The following is an 18798-nucleotide window of genomic DNA, read 5'->3' as shown; positions in this document are numbered from 1 at the left end:
TTTAGACCTTAGAGTCACCACATCATTAAGCTCCTAGCATTTGCCAAGTATCATGCAAGGCTCTGGAAATACAGGGATAAATGTCTCCAGTCCCTCATTCAGTAAAGGGCTAGGACGTGTATGGATGCTAAAATAGAGGACACCTCGAGAAGGTTATCACGGAAGCATCTGGAGATACAAAGATAAATAAAATACCACCCTTTCCTTCAGGAGATTTCTCTTTAATAAAAGAATTCACCCTTTCTTTTCCATTCGTACTTTAAGTAACAAAAATTAAGATTTTAAGAAGGAAATTCATGTCAAATTTTGAATTTAAAGTTCAAAATTTAAAGATGCCTTCAAGTCTTTTGTCAAATGCCATCTGTCTGCTTGGCGAGACCTCCCTTGACCCCCTATTTAAAATTACAGGGGCCGGCCTGGTGGCATGATAGTTAAGTTCTCGCACTTAGCTTTGGCGGCCTGGAGTTCGCGGGTTTGGGTCCCGGGCACAGAACTACGCACCACTCATCAAGCCAGGCTGTGGCAGCATCACACATACAATAGGGGAAGATTGCCACAGATGTTAGCCCAGCGACAATCTTCCTCAAGCAAAAAGAGGAAGACTGGCAACAGATGTTAGTTCAGGGCCAGTCTTCCTAACCAAAAAATAAATAAATAAAATAAAGTAAAATTACAATACGCCCCCCTGTGCCAGCCCTCTATCTCCTTAGTCCGCTCCTTCTTCGTAGCACCCATTTCCTTCTAACATATCAGCCAGTTTCTTATTTAAAATATTTTTCTTATCCCACTGCAAAGAGAGCTTGACATGGGCAGAGTATTGGGTCTGCTTTATTCACTCATGTGTCTGCCTCCAGGGCCAACACCAGTGCCTGGCACAGAGCAGACAATCATTTAATTTTCATTGGATGAATACAGAATCACTGCGTGCCAGTCTGAAGAAAATAACATAAAAATATACTGAAAAGCATTATTACACATTCAGCTTTTAATTTGTTCTAGATATGAATTTAAAAATAACCAAATACCTGTTTTGAATGGCCATTTCCTTATATTTAACTAACAGTGCCTTTCTGTAATATCGTAAATGTGGTCTCATAACGTTGGAGATATTATCGTAGGAAAGACATGCAAATGGTATTGAGGGAGAAAGGGGCGAAAAAGAGAAAGGTCAATGGATGGTTACACCAGGATATGCATATGAGTGTGCCACACCTGAGTGTTCAAATATACCTCATGCAGCATTAAGACAAATATCATGGGAATTCAAAACGAAAGTTTCGCTTATATCAATTTACTAGGTGTTTCACATGAAACAGGCTGACAGTTCTTGAATTACATAACAAACTTTCATTCCTTTTTTCACTTTGCAAATACAAAGAATGAGAAAGCTCTCCTCACCTAGTGTGCTCTAAAATATAGGAGTATGGGAAGAAAATCTCATATTCTTCTACTTAGTTTTAGAATAGCTTATACAAATGAATCTTGAAGAAAAATTATTTTACATTTCTTATATTGTTCTCATACATTTTTGCCAGAGTAAATTCAAGTGAAAGATCTAAGTCAAATTCAAAGAGCTCAAAAGTTGGTGTGTTTTTTTTTTCTGAGGAAGATTTGGCCTGAGCTAACATCTGTGCCCATCTTTCTCTATTTTGTATGTGGGTTGCCGCCACAGCATGACCACCAACCAGTGGCGCAGGTCTGCAGCCAGGAACTGAACCCAGGCAGCTGAAGCAGAGCGTGCCGAACTTAACCACCAGGCCACAGGGCTGGGCCCATCAAAATTATTTTGAACATTGGACACTATTTACTTTTTACTCATCAAAATTAGTTGAATAAACAGGTACTATTATTCACCTTGCTCAGTTTGAAATGTGAGTCTAACTTGCTGCTGCCTGTCTCTTACAGAGTTATACAAGCAAGCAACAAAGCCTAAAGTGAGTCTAATCTAACTGCCTCCTGGTGGAATTGAGAAGGATTTTAGTCTGTTTTGCTCTCCCTAGACATGCAGAACAACTGTTCTCTTTCTAACTACGAATACTTATATGAGCCTTATTTGCAGATGGCTACTTTGGTTTTTTTCCTTGACTTGGGATAAACAGTCTCAATTCTGTTAATATGTCTTTACAGCTCTTCATTTTACTTTTTGCCCTCTGGATCTTTTACTAATATTCAAATAACTTATCTTAGTAAAACCTTCATATAAATTAAATTCCAGGTGTGACAAGATCCACTTAGAGGATTAATTTTAATTGAGTACTCATTTTCATTATAGTACAATTCTTTATCACCTATTAAATGCATATAAAATTATAAGAATATTCTTCAAATCTCAAGATCATACCCAATAAAAAAATTTAACTTTTAATTCATCATCTAACTTTAGATTTAAGCACCTCAAAGTCAAAGGACTAGTTAGCTGTTGTTTTTACCTTTTATTCCTTTTTGTCTCTTTTTTCTTTTTTTGGCACCTGAGCTAACATCTGTTGCCAATCTTCTTTTTTTTTCTTCTTCTTCTTCTCCCCAAAGCCCCCAGTACATAGTTGTAGATTATAGTTGTAGGTCCTTCTGGTTGTGCTGTGTGGAATGCCACCTTTGTGTGGCCTGATGAGTGGTACCATGTCCACACCCAGGATCCGAACTGGCGGAAACTTAACCACTCGGCCACAGGGCTGGGCCCCTACCTTTTATTCATATTGGCTCAACCAAATGGACAATAAAATGCTGAACTATAACAAAGAAGTTTCGGGTTGTGTCTAGTCTTTGGGTTGAACAAATTCAACAAACACGGGTTGTAGCCTAGTCTATAATTAGTCTTCAGCTTAGTAGTTAAGAGATTTTTAAACTACCTTTATTAATCAAATGTAAATCAATCCTTTTTCTCCACTCAATGTTATTTATCAACCCAAACATACACAGTCCACTAAAGGTAACAAGAAGAGAACTCTTACCACAGGGGCAGCGGAAAATGCAGCTTCTATCTGGAAATCTCATTTCAATAAGGTCAAGTGCATTCTTTTTGGCAAATGCTTAGATCACAGATTTTGAAAGATAAAATAACTATCCATTTGGAAAAAAATGTGTATGTGTATATATATATATAACTCTATTCCCTAAATAACTATTACCCAAATTTGCTTGTATACTCATAATCTAAATTAGAAACCAGTTCAGAAAGACATTTCAGGATACGACTATAATTTTCCATTCAACCAGGGAGGAATTATTTTAAGTACCGATAGGGCAGACTTCTGGAGAAAAGCAGACGCCTTAGGGAAAGAAAAAAATTCATAGACCACAGCCAATCCCTTCCTCTACCCTGCCCCATCCATTCCAATCCACGCACAACGCTGTCCGTTAGGGACTGTTGGAAATTGGGCTCTTTGGAATGGAAGGGAAGAAGAAGGAGCAGAAATGAGGTTGGGCTGGAGAGAGCAATTTTCATCATCTCTTCCACCTTCCACCCTTTGGCTTTCTCTTTCCCTCCTGTACCCTGCCTGGTAAAATATGGATTTCACTTGTTTTTTGGTTTGTTTCTTTGTTTATTTCCTGAGTTTTGGTCCTGGATTTGTACTCTTGATCAATTGTTTTGTATTAAAGGTCAATTCTGCAGATGCCTTTGGAGACTTTGTCAGAAAAACAAGCCTTGAAGAGCTCCTAGGCGTTATGACTTAGATATGCCCAAGATCTTACGCTCATTCCTGCCCGCTCTTCTCTCTACCTATCCAAAATCCAGCTGATCATCTTTGTACATTAACCAAACGAGCAGTAAAAGACTTGTCCTTTCCAAAGTTAAGGTTAAACAAAAATTGGCACTTATAATTCACTGCCCTACATCCAAGTATATGACTAATTTCTCCAATAAGATTAGAGGCAACACAAGACAACATCGAGGACGGAGACCCTGCCCTCTCTGTCCAAGGCAGCATCACCAGCACATAACCCAGCATTGGGCACATAGTAGGTGATTGTGGAAGTCATTTTGCACGTCTCTGAATTCAGACCTTGGTCCACAAAGTTAACTTTCAGGGACTTTGGAAAGGCCATTTAACCCCGGGCCCACTAGGTAGAGGTAACAGGAGTGACTGGCAGCTTTGGGAACGGAATTGAGCAAAACTAGTTCAGCCCTTCTTAACTCTCTTTTCAAAGATACCAGTTCTCAGTTGTACATCAGGGCGGGAGATGTGCAGTTGTGACTGAATACATTTGACTCAGGGAATGTAAGTTCTAAGAAGCTCATTTGGTTGCATATCTAGGCAATGTTTTCCAAATAGCTTTCACAGTAATAAAGCTAACATTCAGATCTACATCTGTTGAATACTATGTCTTATTTCTCAACTGATTCTAAATTTAGAGGTTAAGGAGAAGATATGATTAGGTATCACCCCACAAATCCTACCGGTAGTAGATATCTAGCAAATACTGATTGGTTGAATGAATGAATGAATGAAGAAATGACTATAGGTGGCAAAGATGCTGTGTAATTTTACGTTTGTTTCTTTGGGACGTAACCAGCTTGCAAATTGCACTCCTGCCTTGCTCCACTCATATTTTGACTCTTCTTCTTAGGCTCTGCTCACAAAGGTGAGAAGCCACGGCAATTTATAGCTATACTGAATTCCATGTGGTTCACCTCCTAGGAGACGAGGGAAGGGAATAAAGAACACCTGCTCCAGTGGTATTTTCTCTTCCATGTTCCACCAAGTGGAGATGTAAGTGGCTGCAGCAGTTCCTTTTTATAAAGCCATTACATCATAATTAAGCTTTGCTCACACTTTGGTAAAATTACTTTACTCAGATAATCTACCAACTGTTTAGCAGATTACTGCTAGATGATTAAACAATGAATTCGGTAAAAGAAGAAAAGTTACAGCAGGAAAAAGTATAAGCACATGCTCTCTTACCCCACACCCATCTTTCCCATTATTTCTTTTAATACTGAAAATATTAAACATTTGTTTTTTTCATTTTATTTTCAATATAATTCTTACTCTTAACCACATATTAAATTCTTAATTCATTTGTTTTATTTTTGGTTGAACTCTTTTCTAAAACACATTTTTAATTCGATATTTTTCCAGTAGTGGTTAGTCTTACAAATCTTTCAGAATCAAAGATATTGTCTAATAGTAAGATATTGGAGTTTCAGTCTCTCTCCCTTTGGCATCATTCCTCACATCTCTTGGGAGTAACAACTTTCAAATCACATGTGGTCCCACGGGCTAGATAACAAAGTTACTTAAATAGTTATTACTCCAATTAAAAATAATTCCACTGTTGATGGGAATGCAAAATGGTGCAGCCACCATGGAAAACAGCATGGAGATTTCTCAAAAAAATTAAAACTGGAAGTACCATATGATCCAGCAATCCTACTTCTAGATCTTATCCAAAGAATTGAAATCAGGATCTCAAAGAGACATTAGCACTCCAATACTTACTGCAGCCCTGTTCACAGTAGCCAAGATGTGGAAATAACCTAAATGTCCATCAGCAGGGGAATGGATAAAGAAAATGTGGTGTATACATACAATGGAATATTACTCAGTTTTTAAAAAGGAAGGAAATCCTGCTACATATGACAACATGGATGAACCTTGAGGACAATATGCTAAGTGAAATAAGCCAGTCACTGAAGGACAAATACTGCATGATTTCACTTATATGAGGTATCTAAAAGTCAAACTCATAGAATCAGAGAGAATCATAGTTGCCAGGGACTAGAGAAAGGGAGAAATAGGGAGTTGCTAATCAACGGACGCAAAGTCTCAATTATTCAAGATGAGTAAGTCCCAGTGATCTGCTGTATAACATTGCCCCTCATGCTGACACCATGGTGTTTCAAAACAGTACTTTGATGCCCACTGGTTTCCGGTTTTTGTTTTCCATGGCTTTTATTTTATTTTATTTACTAATTTTACCTTCTCCTCTTGAAAGCAAGGACAGATATTCCACACAGGTATAGTTCATGCTAAAGGATGGAAGATGAAAGTGAAGAATGAATTGCAGCTGTGTCAGCAATCATTGCTGAATAAGCACCCCTAGGTTTCCACGCCAGCTAGGTGTTGTGCAGCTAGCATCTTCAGAAGAGTCGTCTATGCTTTCTAATCTTCATTCTTTGGGTTTCCTAATTAATTGTTTCCATTATTAATATTAGTAGCTATTTTAGGTTAACGAAAATCTAATTCTCCATCACTGGGAAAAAGGAATAAAACTGGATTCTGCATACATAACCCAATCACTCTCTGTTTTCCCTTTACTTTCCATCTAAAATGCTTGCCAAACTACTGTAGGTCAGTAGTAAATTTTTTAAATAAATAAAATAAAAAATAAATTTATTTAATTCACTGATGCAGTCTCATAATTACATTAATTAATTACGTTTCTATACCAAATTCTCAAATAGTTTACAACTAATAATTAGTCCGTTTTTATCCCCTTCTAAAAAAACTGAGGCGCCTCTATTTTTATGGTTATTGTTGTTGAGGTTTACGTACAGTGCTGGTACATACTTGGCACTCAGTAAATATTTGTATAATTAATTTTGAGACTACTAAGTAAACATACATACTTCAATTTTTCTCTAGTTTGAGTCCATATGTTAAAGCACCTCCCATTTTGTACTTTTTTGGTTTTCTTTAAATTCTGGAGTAATCCCTATATTTGAAAAAACTAAAGCATCACCATTTCTTAAGCATTCCTTATAGAAGCAGATTGACCTGTCACTATCCTATTACTACCCTTTGGCATTTATTTAATGAGACCCTATTAAGACATAAACCAGACTGCATACATAGTTATCTATGCTTATTAAATTCTAAAGGAGTTGTACAAATAAATTGTGCATATAGATTTAAATGATAACCTTTTCCTGTTCTGAGAAAGATATCTTACTTCAAATAGAATCATGAAGCTATGTTGGAAAAATGTGTTTAAGAGCACATTGCCCTCACTGAGAACTCCACTTTGATCCCCTCCTTAAGACATCACTAATAATAGATAACACTGTCTCTAAAGATATTAATGGATTTTCTCCTCTAACCCTCCCGGAAAACACTGAGGTAGGTAATATTAAGCTCTCCATCCTACAGCTGAGCTAACTCAGGCTTACAGTAGTAAAGATCAGTCCACTAGTAAATGGAGGAGTAGTGGTTTCGGAACCTCATCAGTACGACCTGGAATCGACACTCTCCCACCTCTTTACCATAGTCCTACCCTGGGAGCCAACATGTAGAAAATTTCAGCATAAACTGAGTTGTGTTACCCCTTTTACTTTTTCTAAGCTTACTTCTATTTCTGCTTTCCAACTTTTTAAATGGAGATAAAAAGCAATTCAATCGTGAACTCTACTTAAGTTTATCTATAAAAACTTTAATTCGAAACTGCCATGGGTGCGCTGCAACACGCCCAGGCCGACCGAGAACTACCTCTTTGTAAGTCTGCAAATTGTCAGAGTGAAATGTCGAGTCGTTCATTGTATCCTGTAGTCTGAGGAGAACAAACGGGTTTTGGGAACTGTTCGCACCGATCCCGGGTCCTGGAGTTCCCAAGCTCTCGCGACTGCTAGGACCACAGACGCTGGAGCGGAGGCGCGCGCCCAGCTTCCCTCCAGGAAGGACCTGCTGCCCCGCCGCGCGGAGCGAGCCTGGCGGCCAGGCCCCGGCTCTCGGGGCTTCAGGGTCTGCCTCGCCGCAGAGAGCCGCCTCGGCTCATGCCCTTCGGGGAGCAGCCCAGGCCCCGCAGGAGTGACCGAGCCAGGCAGGGACAGAAAGGCCCAGGACCAACACAGGAAACGTTAAAGGGCCAGAGCCTCCTATCAGGTTGACTGAAGCCTTGTCACACCTGTATCATAGCTTATTTCTTCTCTGCCGATCCTGTTTCCTCGAACTTCCCTCCACCAAAGTTGTTCTCCAATAAACATCTGACTCCCCAAACACCATGTCAGTGTCTGTCTGCTTCCGGAGAACCTAAGTCATGATAAACGCTTAAACCAAATGAGTCTGGATAAGAATCCAAAGGCTTTGGAGAACCTCAAGAAAGAAACGTCTGCTATTTATGAGGGTTCCATCTCAGAAACTACCAGCTGCATGCAGAACACTGCAGGACATGTGAACGATTCCTGTTCTTCATGTATCCCTGAAACATGAGAATTAGCCCAAACTTCAAGTGAATTGGACACAGCACTTAAAGGTCAGTCAAAGTCCTTAGGCCAAAGGGGCTGGCCCCGTGGCCGAGTGGTTAAGTTCGCGCGCTCCGCTGCAGGCGGCCCAGTGTTTCGTTGGTTCGAATCCTGGGCGCGGACATGACACTGCTCATCAAACCACGCTGAGGCAGCGTCCCACATACCACAACTAGAAGGACCCACAACGAAGAATATACAACTATGTACCGGGGGGGCTTTGGGGAGAAAAAGGAAAAAATAAAAAATAAATAAATAAATAAAAAAGTCCTTAGGCCAAAGCTAACGGTATCCCCAAGTTGCCCAATGTCCAAGAGTGGACATTCACTTTCTTGGGGCCACTGAGTACAAGTTCAGCATGCAACTGCCTAAAATAAAACTCGTGCACACACAGAGGGGGAGAGAAATTTCTCTACATCTTCTAAAAAGCTCTTGATTCACCCTGAACCACTGTTTAAATTGTATCTGCAAATAATACCGTTATCTCCACCTCTTCAGAGTTATATTTTTCTCCCATCTGTGTAACTATGTTTGGAAAACATACGAATCAGCCCCTCCCCCTCCCCGGAAAAAATAGGCCAAGAGTTTGTAACCAATATGGATTGCAAGGAAAATGCATTAAAACTAGTTTATCCTCCTAGTGTGATTTCTTTTAGCCTGGAACACACAGATATTGTGGATCTGGGAGCCAGTTAGGTTATAAAATAAGGAGTCAAAAATTGTGTTTCCTAGTGACTTTATATGATTTTGAGGATTAAAGGTTGAAATTAGAAGTCTCCATGTCCAGTAATACTAAATGGTACTTTTATCTGCAAACTTATAGGAGGAACATCAAAATTGTAGTTTTTCCACGCATAATATTTGACTGGGCCAAAACTGAATTTTCCTATATATATGCAGTTACTCCATTCTTAATCTTTTATTTTACAATTTTATTTTTCTCTAAGTTAAAGTGAATTACACAAATATCTATATGATCGCTATTTTTATATTGCTTTTATAATGGGCATTTTAACAAGCTCGGCAATCTTTGGCTATTGTGCTTTCTCATATTTGTAAAACCTGGGAATTCTTTCACAAATTCTAAATAATCTTTGATGAAAGTACATATTTGTGAACAGGGTTGCATATAAGTAGAAATTGCAATAAATTCTCTATTTCTCTGTTGGTTTGTCTGCTGTGGATGTTGATATTATTGTTTCACCACATCTTAAAATTTTTTTATTTTTTCAATGACATTTCAAGAACTTGATACGGCAAGTAGAGCTGACATTTTCCCTAAACATCTCATCTCTTTAGGGCTTTTAATTTTTCCCTAAAATTAAAACTCATTGTAAACCAGCACTGATGGGTCTATTTTTAGTTCCTAGTAAGATGATTGATTGGCTTTGTGAGACCATGAATAAATGACCGGAATTTTACACTCATTCTCTCTGTTTGAGATCAGGTTTAAAAGGGTAGATGTTTCAAAGCATTTCTAGCAGAAGAACAATGCAGCAGCTATTAATGGAAGTCACACAGCTCAATTCTCCTTCCAAAAGCTTTGAAAGTGTGTCCCTGGTGCTATGTTCGATTGATTTAGAGGGCTCAGTCTTAGGAAGTCACAGTCAAAATTCAAACATAATTTGTAATGTAAGCTATAAAAATTTTGAAATGGTCTCGTGTTTATTATTGTCGTTAGGCTTTTCCTTTGAGTTCAGTGTTATGTTATTAAAACTAATCCCCTCGTTGTTCATTTATCGTTCCACATCCCAGCATCATTCTGGGCTAACTTTGAGGATACCGATCCTTTACTCTGACCCAGTTTTCTTTGGCTCCTTTAGTTCAAGACACCGGAAACAAGTCAAAATGAGACTCTTCTTGCGATCTAAAATTTCTTATGGCAAACACCTACCTCATTAGACTTCTGCATCTGTGGAGCTTACAGGACTACATGAGAAAGAAGCAAATTGAAAATTGAAGAACAGAATGTTGTTCAAGCACGTGACAATATTTTGGTTGAAGTGGAAGAAATATGTCAACTAAACAGCATTGCTGTAAAATATCATATTTATAGAATTACTTATGGCTATAAAAGCAAGAATCCTTACTGATTCTTTGACTTAACCCATTCTCAAAATGGAACCCAACAACAAGGAAAAGGAAAAGAAAAATCTATTTTGTATTGAAATAAAGTGCAGTACATAAGTGGACTCTTGATCAAGCCATAAAATTACACCAGGAGAAACTATTTGGAGCATTCTGAAGCCAGGTTAAGCGATGGCTTCAGATATACAAGCACAGTCACAAAATGTCCAATTAAAAAGATCCATGTGTAGGGGCTGGCCCCATGGCCGAGTGGTTAAGTTCGCGTGCTCCGCTGCAGGCGGCCCAGTGTTTCGTTGGTTCGAATCCTGGCCGCGGACATGGCCCTGCTCATCAAACCACACTGAGGCAGCGTCCCACATGCCACAACTAGAAGGACCCCAACGAAGAATATACAGCTATGTACCGGGGGGCTTTGGGGCGGAAAAGGAAAAAATAAAATCTTTAAAAAATAACAAAATAAAAAAAAAAAGATCCATGTGGGATTTGAGGCCTAATTAAAGTTCTAAGCAAATTTGCTACATATATGCTTCACTTTGTGTACAAAAACAGACACCCACGTGTCCTTGCATTTACTATACCACTTACCCATCTGTGAGATGGGAAGAACAGCACTGTTTCCTCCCATAGGTGTGGGAATTCACCAGTAAAATATTCTGGGTATAAAGCCTCAAGCTAATTTAGCAATAAGTTCTGTAAAAGATTTGAATATAAAACATTATAGCCACAATAATCTCCTTAAGCTAGTAGTGGAAATGAAACTGATTTACTCTGGGAATCCGACTGGTAAATCACTTGTCTTTGTAAAGTATCTGCATATCAGAAAAAGTGGAGGGCCCATGTGTTCATTTCCGTTTTCACCAAGGCCTAAAGTTATATAACATATTTGATTTCTGACTTACCTGATGTTTCTCAGCTATTAGTTCATATCAGTACTCATCCTCTTAAGAATAAAATAAATCTGAACCGTACTTTGGAAAGCAGGAAGCTTAAAGCCAGACTTTATTTCAGTTTATTATTGTATAGATAATATAGTAAAAAGTTAAAATCTTGAAGTATTCTTTACTAGTAAATGAAATTTATTTTTGATTCTTGGAGTTACGTGATCAAAATACGGATACCTAAAGTTCGGAATTACAGCACAGTTTGCTATGTCTAGAATATTTAAGGAGACTTCTCTGCAGTTACAATGTCCAACACTTGATGATTTCAAAGTCGTGGAACAGCAGTAATCAATTAAGCCTTACAACATCCTAAGCTAATAGGCTTACAACATTCTAAGTTAAATTTCAGTCATCTGCCTTTGGTTAAACATAAACCAGTGTTGGGGAAAAAATCACAAGGTTAATTTACTTGAATGCTTCTATGTTCTGGACATTTATAAACAAATGAGTCAAATTCATAAGTAATCTTTATTCTAGTTGTTTCTCATTAAAATAAAATATAGCATTTAGAAAAATTGCTTTACCAAATACAGTCATAAAGTGCAGATTTATTAACAAGTACGTGGTGGGCATCTGCTGTGTGGTGAACTGTTCTGAATCTTGGAGGGATCTCCAATAGTGTAAACTCATTTCTAGTCTATGGTAGGAAAGTAACGTGGTCTTATATTTAGATCAACAACACAGAAGAAACTTATTCAGTAAAATACTGAGGGATAGAGAAATCCTGTTGATTCACTTGTAAGAACTTCACATTAGTCAATAATCTCCCTATGAAATTTAAAAGTCAATATATGGCATTTATGAAATTGAAAAAAAAAATAAAAAGAATAGAGGAGCCTTGAAACTATTTTCACAATTGAATTCATTTAGACCAGATGAAGAAAATGCAGTGTAAGCTGGAGACCACTAGGGCTAAGGAGTCCGTCACCAAGTCTGACCCCGGCCCATGCAGCTGTGTTCATCCTCAGTCATGTAAAGACCCGAGGGAGTACCGGTCAATCAAGGGTGTTGTCGTGCACAGCAAACTCCCGAAGCTTTGAAGCGAGCTCTGATATGACCATTGCTTAGGAGAGATTGGGAACTCTACTACACCTCCAACCTTTGGTACCAGTCAGAAACATGAAGAATGTCTAAGGAAGACGTGAGAACAGAGGAGTGTTCTCCTTTTTCTTCAACGGTAGGACCTAAATTGGCCTTTAACCCATCAGTAAGTCTGACTAAGCATGGCCAAATAGAAACTTGAGGTGCCATCAGAGGGAGGGGGATCCTGAGCCAGTGCCAGTTCTCTCAGCATTCCCCCAGCCGGAATTCTTAGCTTCTGACCCAGGGCTGGAACTAGGGTGAGGTGAGTGAGGAGCCTGGGGCACAACATCGAAGGAGGCACCACGGCCCTGGTAGTGATAGCCTCCTCCAGTGTGGCACCTTGGGGCTCACTCACCCGCCTCTAGTCTGGGCCCTGTTCAACTACAGCTTCTTCAAGGGTTTTATGGCAAGAAGCTCAAAAGGTCAAGACACTGTTGATGACAAACAAATGAAAGAAAGGGGGTATACAAAAAGTGGAGTGCATAGGGCCAGCCCCCTGGCGTAGTGGTTAAGTTAGCTGGCTCCACTTCTGCAGCCCAGGGTTCACAGGTTGGATCCCAGGCGCAGACCTACACACTGCTCATGAAGCCCTGCTGTGGTTGCATCCCAATACAAAGTAGAGAAAGATTGGCACGGATGTTAGCTCAGGGACAATCTTCCTCAAGCAAAAAGAGGAGGATTGACAACAGATGTTGGCTCAGGGACAATCTTCCTCACCCCCCCCCCAAAAAAAAAGTGGAGTACATAAACAAAAATGTTCAAAAGAGAGGCCACGTCCCAATTAAAGAAATATTGTCCACAAAAAATATGTGAAGGTGCTAATCATCCAAACTCATCCTGACACTGCTCATTTGGGATTGGACCATAATTGATTATTTCAGAAATTTGGATTATCATGGAAGAAATCTGGCCCTAAAACATATCTCTATGTACTGAAAGTTGGATACAGTAGTTATTCTTGTAACTGTGCAATAACCCTACCCCAACCTCACCTCTAATATATACCAAAAGGCTGCAATGTATATGAGCAAACTCTATTTCCTGTGAATGTTTTCAACACTACTACAATATAACTAAACAATTCTAATTGTAGGAATTTTTGTAGTTGCCAGTTTCTCATCAAATGACAATAGCTCCTCAAGACTGAGCTAAATAGTTACTTGTGTGTTAGAATCAGAATGTAGTATCTTACGAAATGAAGACCTTTCAAAGGGCATAATGATCCCTGGGGCTCCCTCGCATCTGAAGCCCCAGATAGAAGGACGCAAGAACTCTAACGGCCCGGCTTAATCATAACACAGCCACCATTTTTAAAAATGATTCATGTTAGAAGCAGTGCTTATTGAACTCTTTTATATTCACAGGGATCTTAACCTTTTCAATTTAATACCTTTGATTTCCAAGTTCATTTGCAAGTGAAAATAAAACCATTTGGTCTCGGTGACTTTCCAAGACTGGTGAACCCAGGATTTTTAAATCTATAAGTTTCTTGAAGTCAGAAACTGTTCACTTACTGTTCACTTATTACTCTCCCTGTATATATAACTTCCAGGGTAGAAGTTTCAATATTCACTTGTTAATTAATTAATTAATTAATTAGGATATTAAGATGTACATCCTGACTTTTGGAATTGAATTCACCATAGTGAGAAAAAGATTATTTGCTTCATAGTTCTGAGTCTAATTTATTTTAGTCATTTGCTACATAAGGACATTTCATTGAGCGACAGACTGTGCATTCAACAGTGGTCCCATAAGATTAGCACCACACAGCCCGGGCGTGTAGTAGGCTGTACATTCTAGGTTTGTGTAAGTGCACGCTATGATGTTCACACGACGACAAAATCATCTAATGATGCGTTTCTGAGAATACATCCTCGTCATTAAACAACTCATGACCGTATAAGCAATATCTCTGTAGAGAGAGGTTTATTCTTAAGGCAAAGGTGAAAAAGTCATCGTTATAAATATTTGAGAATTTTTATCAGACATCTTGTCATTGTGATAATTTGTAGTCCATGAAGAAACTCTGATCTAACTCTCTACTAAGTTCTTCTACTAAAATGTATAGAACAGAATTTTTTTTAAGAGTCCAGTTTTTGCTTTTAAGGTATTTTATAGATTTTTAAGCACTGACCATGTGTGTTGATCACACAATCCTTTGAGTAAGTCAAGAATCATTTCCCCACTACAGATGAGAAAATTTAGGTTTGGAGAGAAGATGTGACTTGACTAAGTTCACGTCATTAATAAGTGAATAAGAGGGCTTGGAATCCACATCTTCTTATTCCACCCAGTGTGCTTCCACTACCCAGCAGCAACTGGCTGAATATAATAATGAGCACTGAACATTTCCAATACTAATAGAAAAAGATTATCATCTCTAAAACGTTCATACTTTATGGTGGTTGCTCATGTAAATCCTTGGTATCAAATTCCTTTAAGATGTAAAGCACCTTGAAATTCTTTCCTCTTCCCTATATGTGAAATACAACTGTGACTGTTGGCAAGGTATGCTCTCTAAATGTCAGCCATAAACACACGAGGAACACCACATAAGGGACAGGTGCGTCACTGCTGTCGTCAAGCCACTTCCTCCGCCTGGTACCAACGGGAGAGAAAAAATGCCTCCAAAGACATTGAAAAGACAGCCAGTTTACAAGGCAGCGCCGATGGATCTGACCACAGGGTGTCCTCCACAGTCCATTTACCATCTACAACCAGCTATAAGGCTACTGGCGGTTAGCGACTGTCCCCGCTGCCCTTCACCAACCATTATGTAACCACGTCCTAATGATTTTAACTATCTTTAAAATATGACGCCCATCTAAAAAGAGTAAACGAGGATATGTCTTTCTAAGAGAGTTGAGCCTTCTTCCTGAAGGCAGGAAGAAAAGTAGATAGAAGACTGTTTCAGAATAAGTGAGTAACAACACAAGCCCCCTTGGACTGCTGCATAGAATTTTAATTCACTATTGTGAAGTTCAAGATCTTCTATTTTTCATACCTGGCATTTCTCCAAAACTCTGGCCAGAAATGATTGAGTTTGAGTAATGGCTTTTATACCATGAAATGATGGCTTATTCTTCCTACAAATTTGTCATTCTTGGCTGTGAACTTTGGCAGATCCTTAAAATAGAGCTGCCACCCAGAGCTAGAAAAACTACTTTCACAGTTGTCCATCCACATAATTAAACCATTTTATTGTGGTTGCCTAGAGCACTTATTACGATCATGGAGAAGTGGCTTCTAATCTCAGTCACTTCTGTGCCATTTTAAGTAGTCATCAATTTCTCTGTTTCTGGTGTTTCTTGGAGACACTCCTATCTCTATCTACCTATTTTTGTGAGAAGAAGATATTCCAAGGGACACAACTTTGAAGTCTCAGAAGACACATTTAACACTAGGTGATATTATTGTCACTCCTATTTGTTTTCTCCGAAGTGATAGATGAGTACCCGTGAGATATACTAACACTAAACTGAAACCAAATATTCACTCTCATAGTTTATATCTAGTCAATACATCTTTGATGATGTTTTAGAACGTATCTCTTTTAAGGCTCTCTCTCTTTTCGTTTTCTTTTAGATTGGCACCTGAGCTAACAACTGTTGCCAATCTTCTTTTGTTCCTGCTTTTTCTCCCCAAATCTCCCCAGTATATAGTTGCATATTTTAGTTGTGGGTCCTTCTAGTTGTGGCATGTGGGATGCCACCTCAGCGTGGCCTGATGTGTGGGGCCATGTCCGTGCCCAGGATCCAAACCCATGAAACCCTGGGCCGCCAAAGTGGAGCATGCGAAGTTAACCACTCGGCCACGGGGCCAGCCCATAATGTTCTCTTTTTACGATTAAACTGAATCCAAGAAAATGGTTGGGTTTCTTAATTTAAAATGGTAGTTCCTTATGCTTTCTCTTGAGATCTTGAGCTAGTTCTCTCTCACTCTCTCTCGCTCTTCCCCCTCCCTCACTCCTCACCTCCTGCCTCTTTCTGTCTCTCTCTCTCTTCCTTTCCTTTTATTTCTATTCTTCTCCCACTCCTATCAGTGGAGGCCATGAGAATCTGTGGGGATTGCTTAGCCCTGCAGGTATCACTCGAGGCTACAATCATATTGAGTCCTGACATGAGTAGAGCTGTGGAAGCATCTGGAGGGTTCTGCAGTCAACCCAGTGAGCAAAGTATAAGCAGAACACTCAAATCCATGAGAATCTATTTTCACATCAACAGATAGGGGTTGTTTGGGGTTTTTTCCTGCTTCGCTTTTTACAGCTCTTACTACTATAGAAGCAGTATATTTAAAGCTTCTGTGATTGTTTAAACTTTATATTCACTAAGGATGATTTTCATGGCAAAGTTCCCATGGAGTAATTTCAGACTTCTCTGGTAACAAATGTCGTCATAAAGCTATAGCAAGGAACAGAAGTTCCTCCTGGAATCTCACAATTCTATCGTGGGGCAGGGGAAGAGCACTAATGCTGCCTCCCCGGACCTGTCCCTCAGGACAGACCAACTCGGAGGGGCGGAATCATCGGCTGCTAATTGCCTCCGTGTCTGAATCTGCAAAATAAAAATAATGAATTTGGCCTTCTAAAAGAAGGGCTAAGAGGAAAAAGGAAAAAGCAAAGGCGCTGTCTACAAGACGATCTGCAGCTGTCCAAATTATGTAGATATTATCCTTCCAAAATTTTTTCCCAAAAAGTGATATTTCAAAAGAGAAAACTTTTCAGTGAGCTGACACAAAATAAAGGCTCAGCACTCCACCTACTGTGACGTGGCTCGTGCACAGAGAAGCAACTCCATGTGCGAACCCAGACTGTGGGCAATAGTGTCTGGCACAGACAAAGCCCCGACAGCCTTTAAAAATATTTACTTTCTCAACAGAAAACTTACATCTTGTATGTTCACAGGAATTGTGACCCTTCTTTATGTTGGGTGAAAATTACCATAATTTTACTCAAAGCAGATAAAAATGAGCACTTGCTAAATCAGTAGGCTCTAGAGTAAAGCAAATATTAATAAATTAGCACTTCAGAACTACGTTCAAATCTGAAATTGCTTCGTAAGTGACGCCTCTGCTTCGAGCTGAACTACACCCCATAGGATTTTACCAGAGACAATGACTATGGGAACGTTACCTTGACAGAAAGGAGCCTGATGCCGGGTCTTGAAAATCTCCATGGATGGTGTGCGGTCACCTTGGTGAAGCCAAAACCAGTCTTCAGGGCCTTCACCACTTGGCAAGCTGTCAAAATCCTCGTCATCTTGAAGATGTTGAGTTGTGACTAAAATTAAATGGAATTACATATATCTTATGAGAATTTTGTTATGAGAATTTTTATTGAATGTGAAGGAAAGCTGTGGAGGGGTGTGCAGTCGGGGTTTAAGGCTGACTGCACAGCGATCTTTGAATTTCCATTCATTCTGCCATTAAATGTCTTCAGCCACAGCTCCTCCCTCTCTTAACCCCTCCTCCCAAGATAACGTCCAGAGATGTTCCATGGACATGTAACACAAATTGCAACACATCAAACACTGACTTCTCCTGCTGAGATAATGCTGTGTCGTAGAAAACCACTCACCCGTCAAAGGAATTGTTTATGCAGCTGAGTAGAATGACCCAGACACAGTTGACGACTCTAAGAATCCCACTTACCCTAAAGAGAGCAACTTTCTGATAGTGCCAAGGAGCAAAGGCTTTACTTGTGTTAGATGTGATACCTAATTTCCCTCAAAAGAGACTGCGGCTTCCCAAAGAAACATGAAGACTTGCCATTTTCCGCTTGGAAAAAGACAATGGAAACCACATACAGTAAAAAGGACATCAGAATAAACTTTTCTCTACAAATATAGAGTAAACCTAACTATATGGTCTTTTGAGTTAATAAAGTAGTACATACATTCTTCCTATTGTATGATTCTGGGTTTCAAATTTTAAATCAGTCAGTAATATTAAATAAAACACAACTGGAGCAAAGTAGCTTATTACGTCCTTCTTAAGTGTTAAATTTATAAGTATATGAAACAATGGCAAATATTGATTTTAATGTAAGTACTATTCCTAAGTCAAGATTTTTTCCAGTTATTAAAATGTTACAGGGGCCAGCCCTGTGGCCTGGTGGTTAGGTTCGGTGTGCTATGCTTCAGCAGCCTGGGATCACAGGTTTGGATCCCCAGCGCAGACATACACCACTCATCAGCCATGCTGTTGTGGTGACCCACCTATAAAATAGAGAAAGACTGGCAACAGATGTTAGCTCAGGGCTAATCTTCCTCAGCAAAAAAAAAAAGAAAAAAAAATTACATGTAAATTCTCATATTTCAACCAGAGTTGAAATTGATACACTTAGCCCTTCAATCTCCTGTTTAATTAGGCAGCTGAAGGGTCTCACTGGCTAGTGGAAGCTCTCATTTAAGTTGTGTGTCCAGGCAGATCAGGAAGCGCTGCAGCATTGTCCTTTGATGTCCTTGCAAAGGAGGCCAAGGATAAAGCCTCCCCAGGGCTTCCCATAAT

At 39.3% G+C, this 18798-nt stretch overlaps 1 protein-coding gene across 1 annotated transcript in view; it reads right to left on the bottom strand.

The window, feature by feature from the left end:
- The window catches only part of CPS1 (carbamoyl-phosphate synthase 1), a 117164-nt gene extending 99325 nt beyond the window's left edge, over positions 1-17839 (bottom strand). The window contains exon 1 of the mRNA XM_008526069.2: positions 17423-17839. Within this exon, the coding sequence (XP_008524291.1) occupies positions 17423-17548 (126 nt within the window). The 5' untranslated portion in view covers positions 17549-17839. The remainder of the gene's footprint in view (positions 1-17422) is intronic.
- Between the last annotated feature and the right edge of the window lie 959 nt (positions 17840-18798).

The sequence above is a fragment of the Equus przewalskii genome, chromosome 5, assembly GCF_037783145.1.
Source record: "Equus przewalskii isolate Varuska chromosome 5, EquPr2, whole genome shotgun sequence".
Taxonomy (NCBI): domain Eukaryota; kingdom Metazoa; phylum Chordata; class Mammalia; order Perissodactyla; family Equidae; genus Equus; species Equus przewalskii.
The sequence above is the reverse complement of the archived record's forward strand: the minus strand, read 5'-3'. Positions and strand labels throughout refer to the sequence as shown.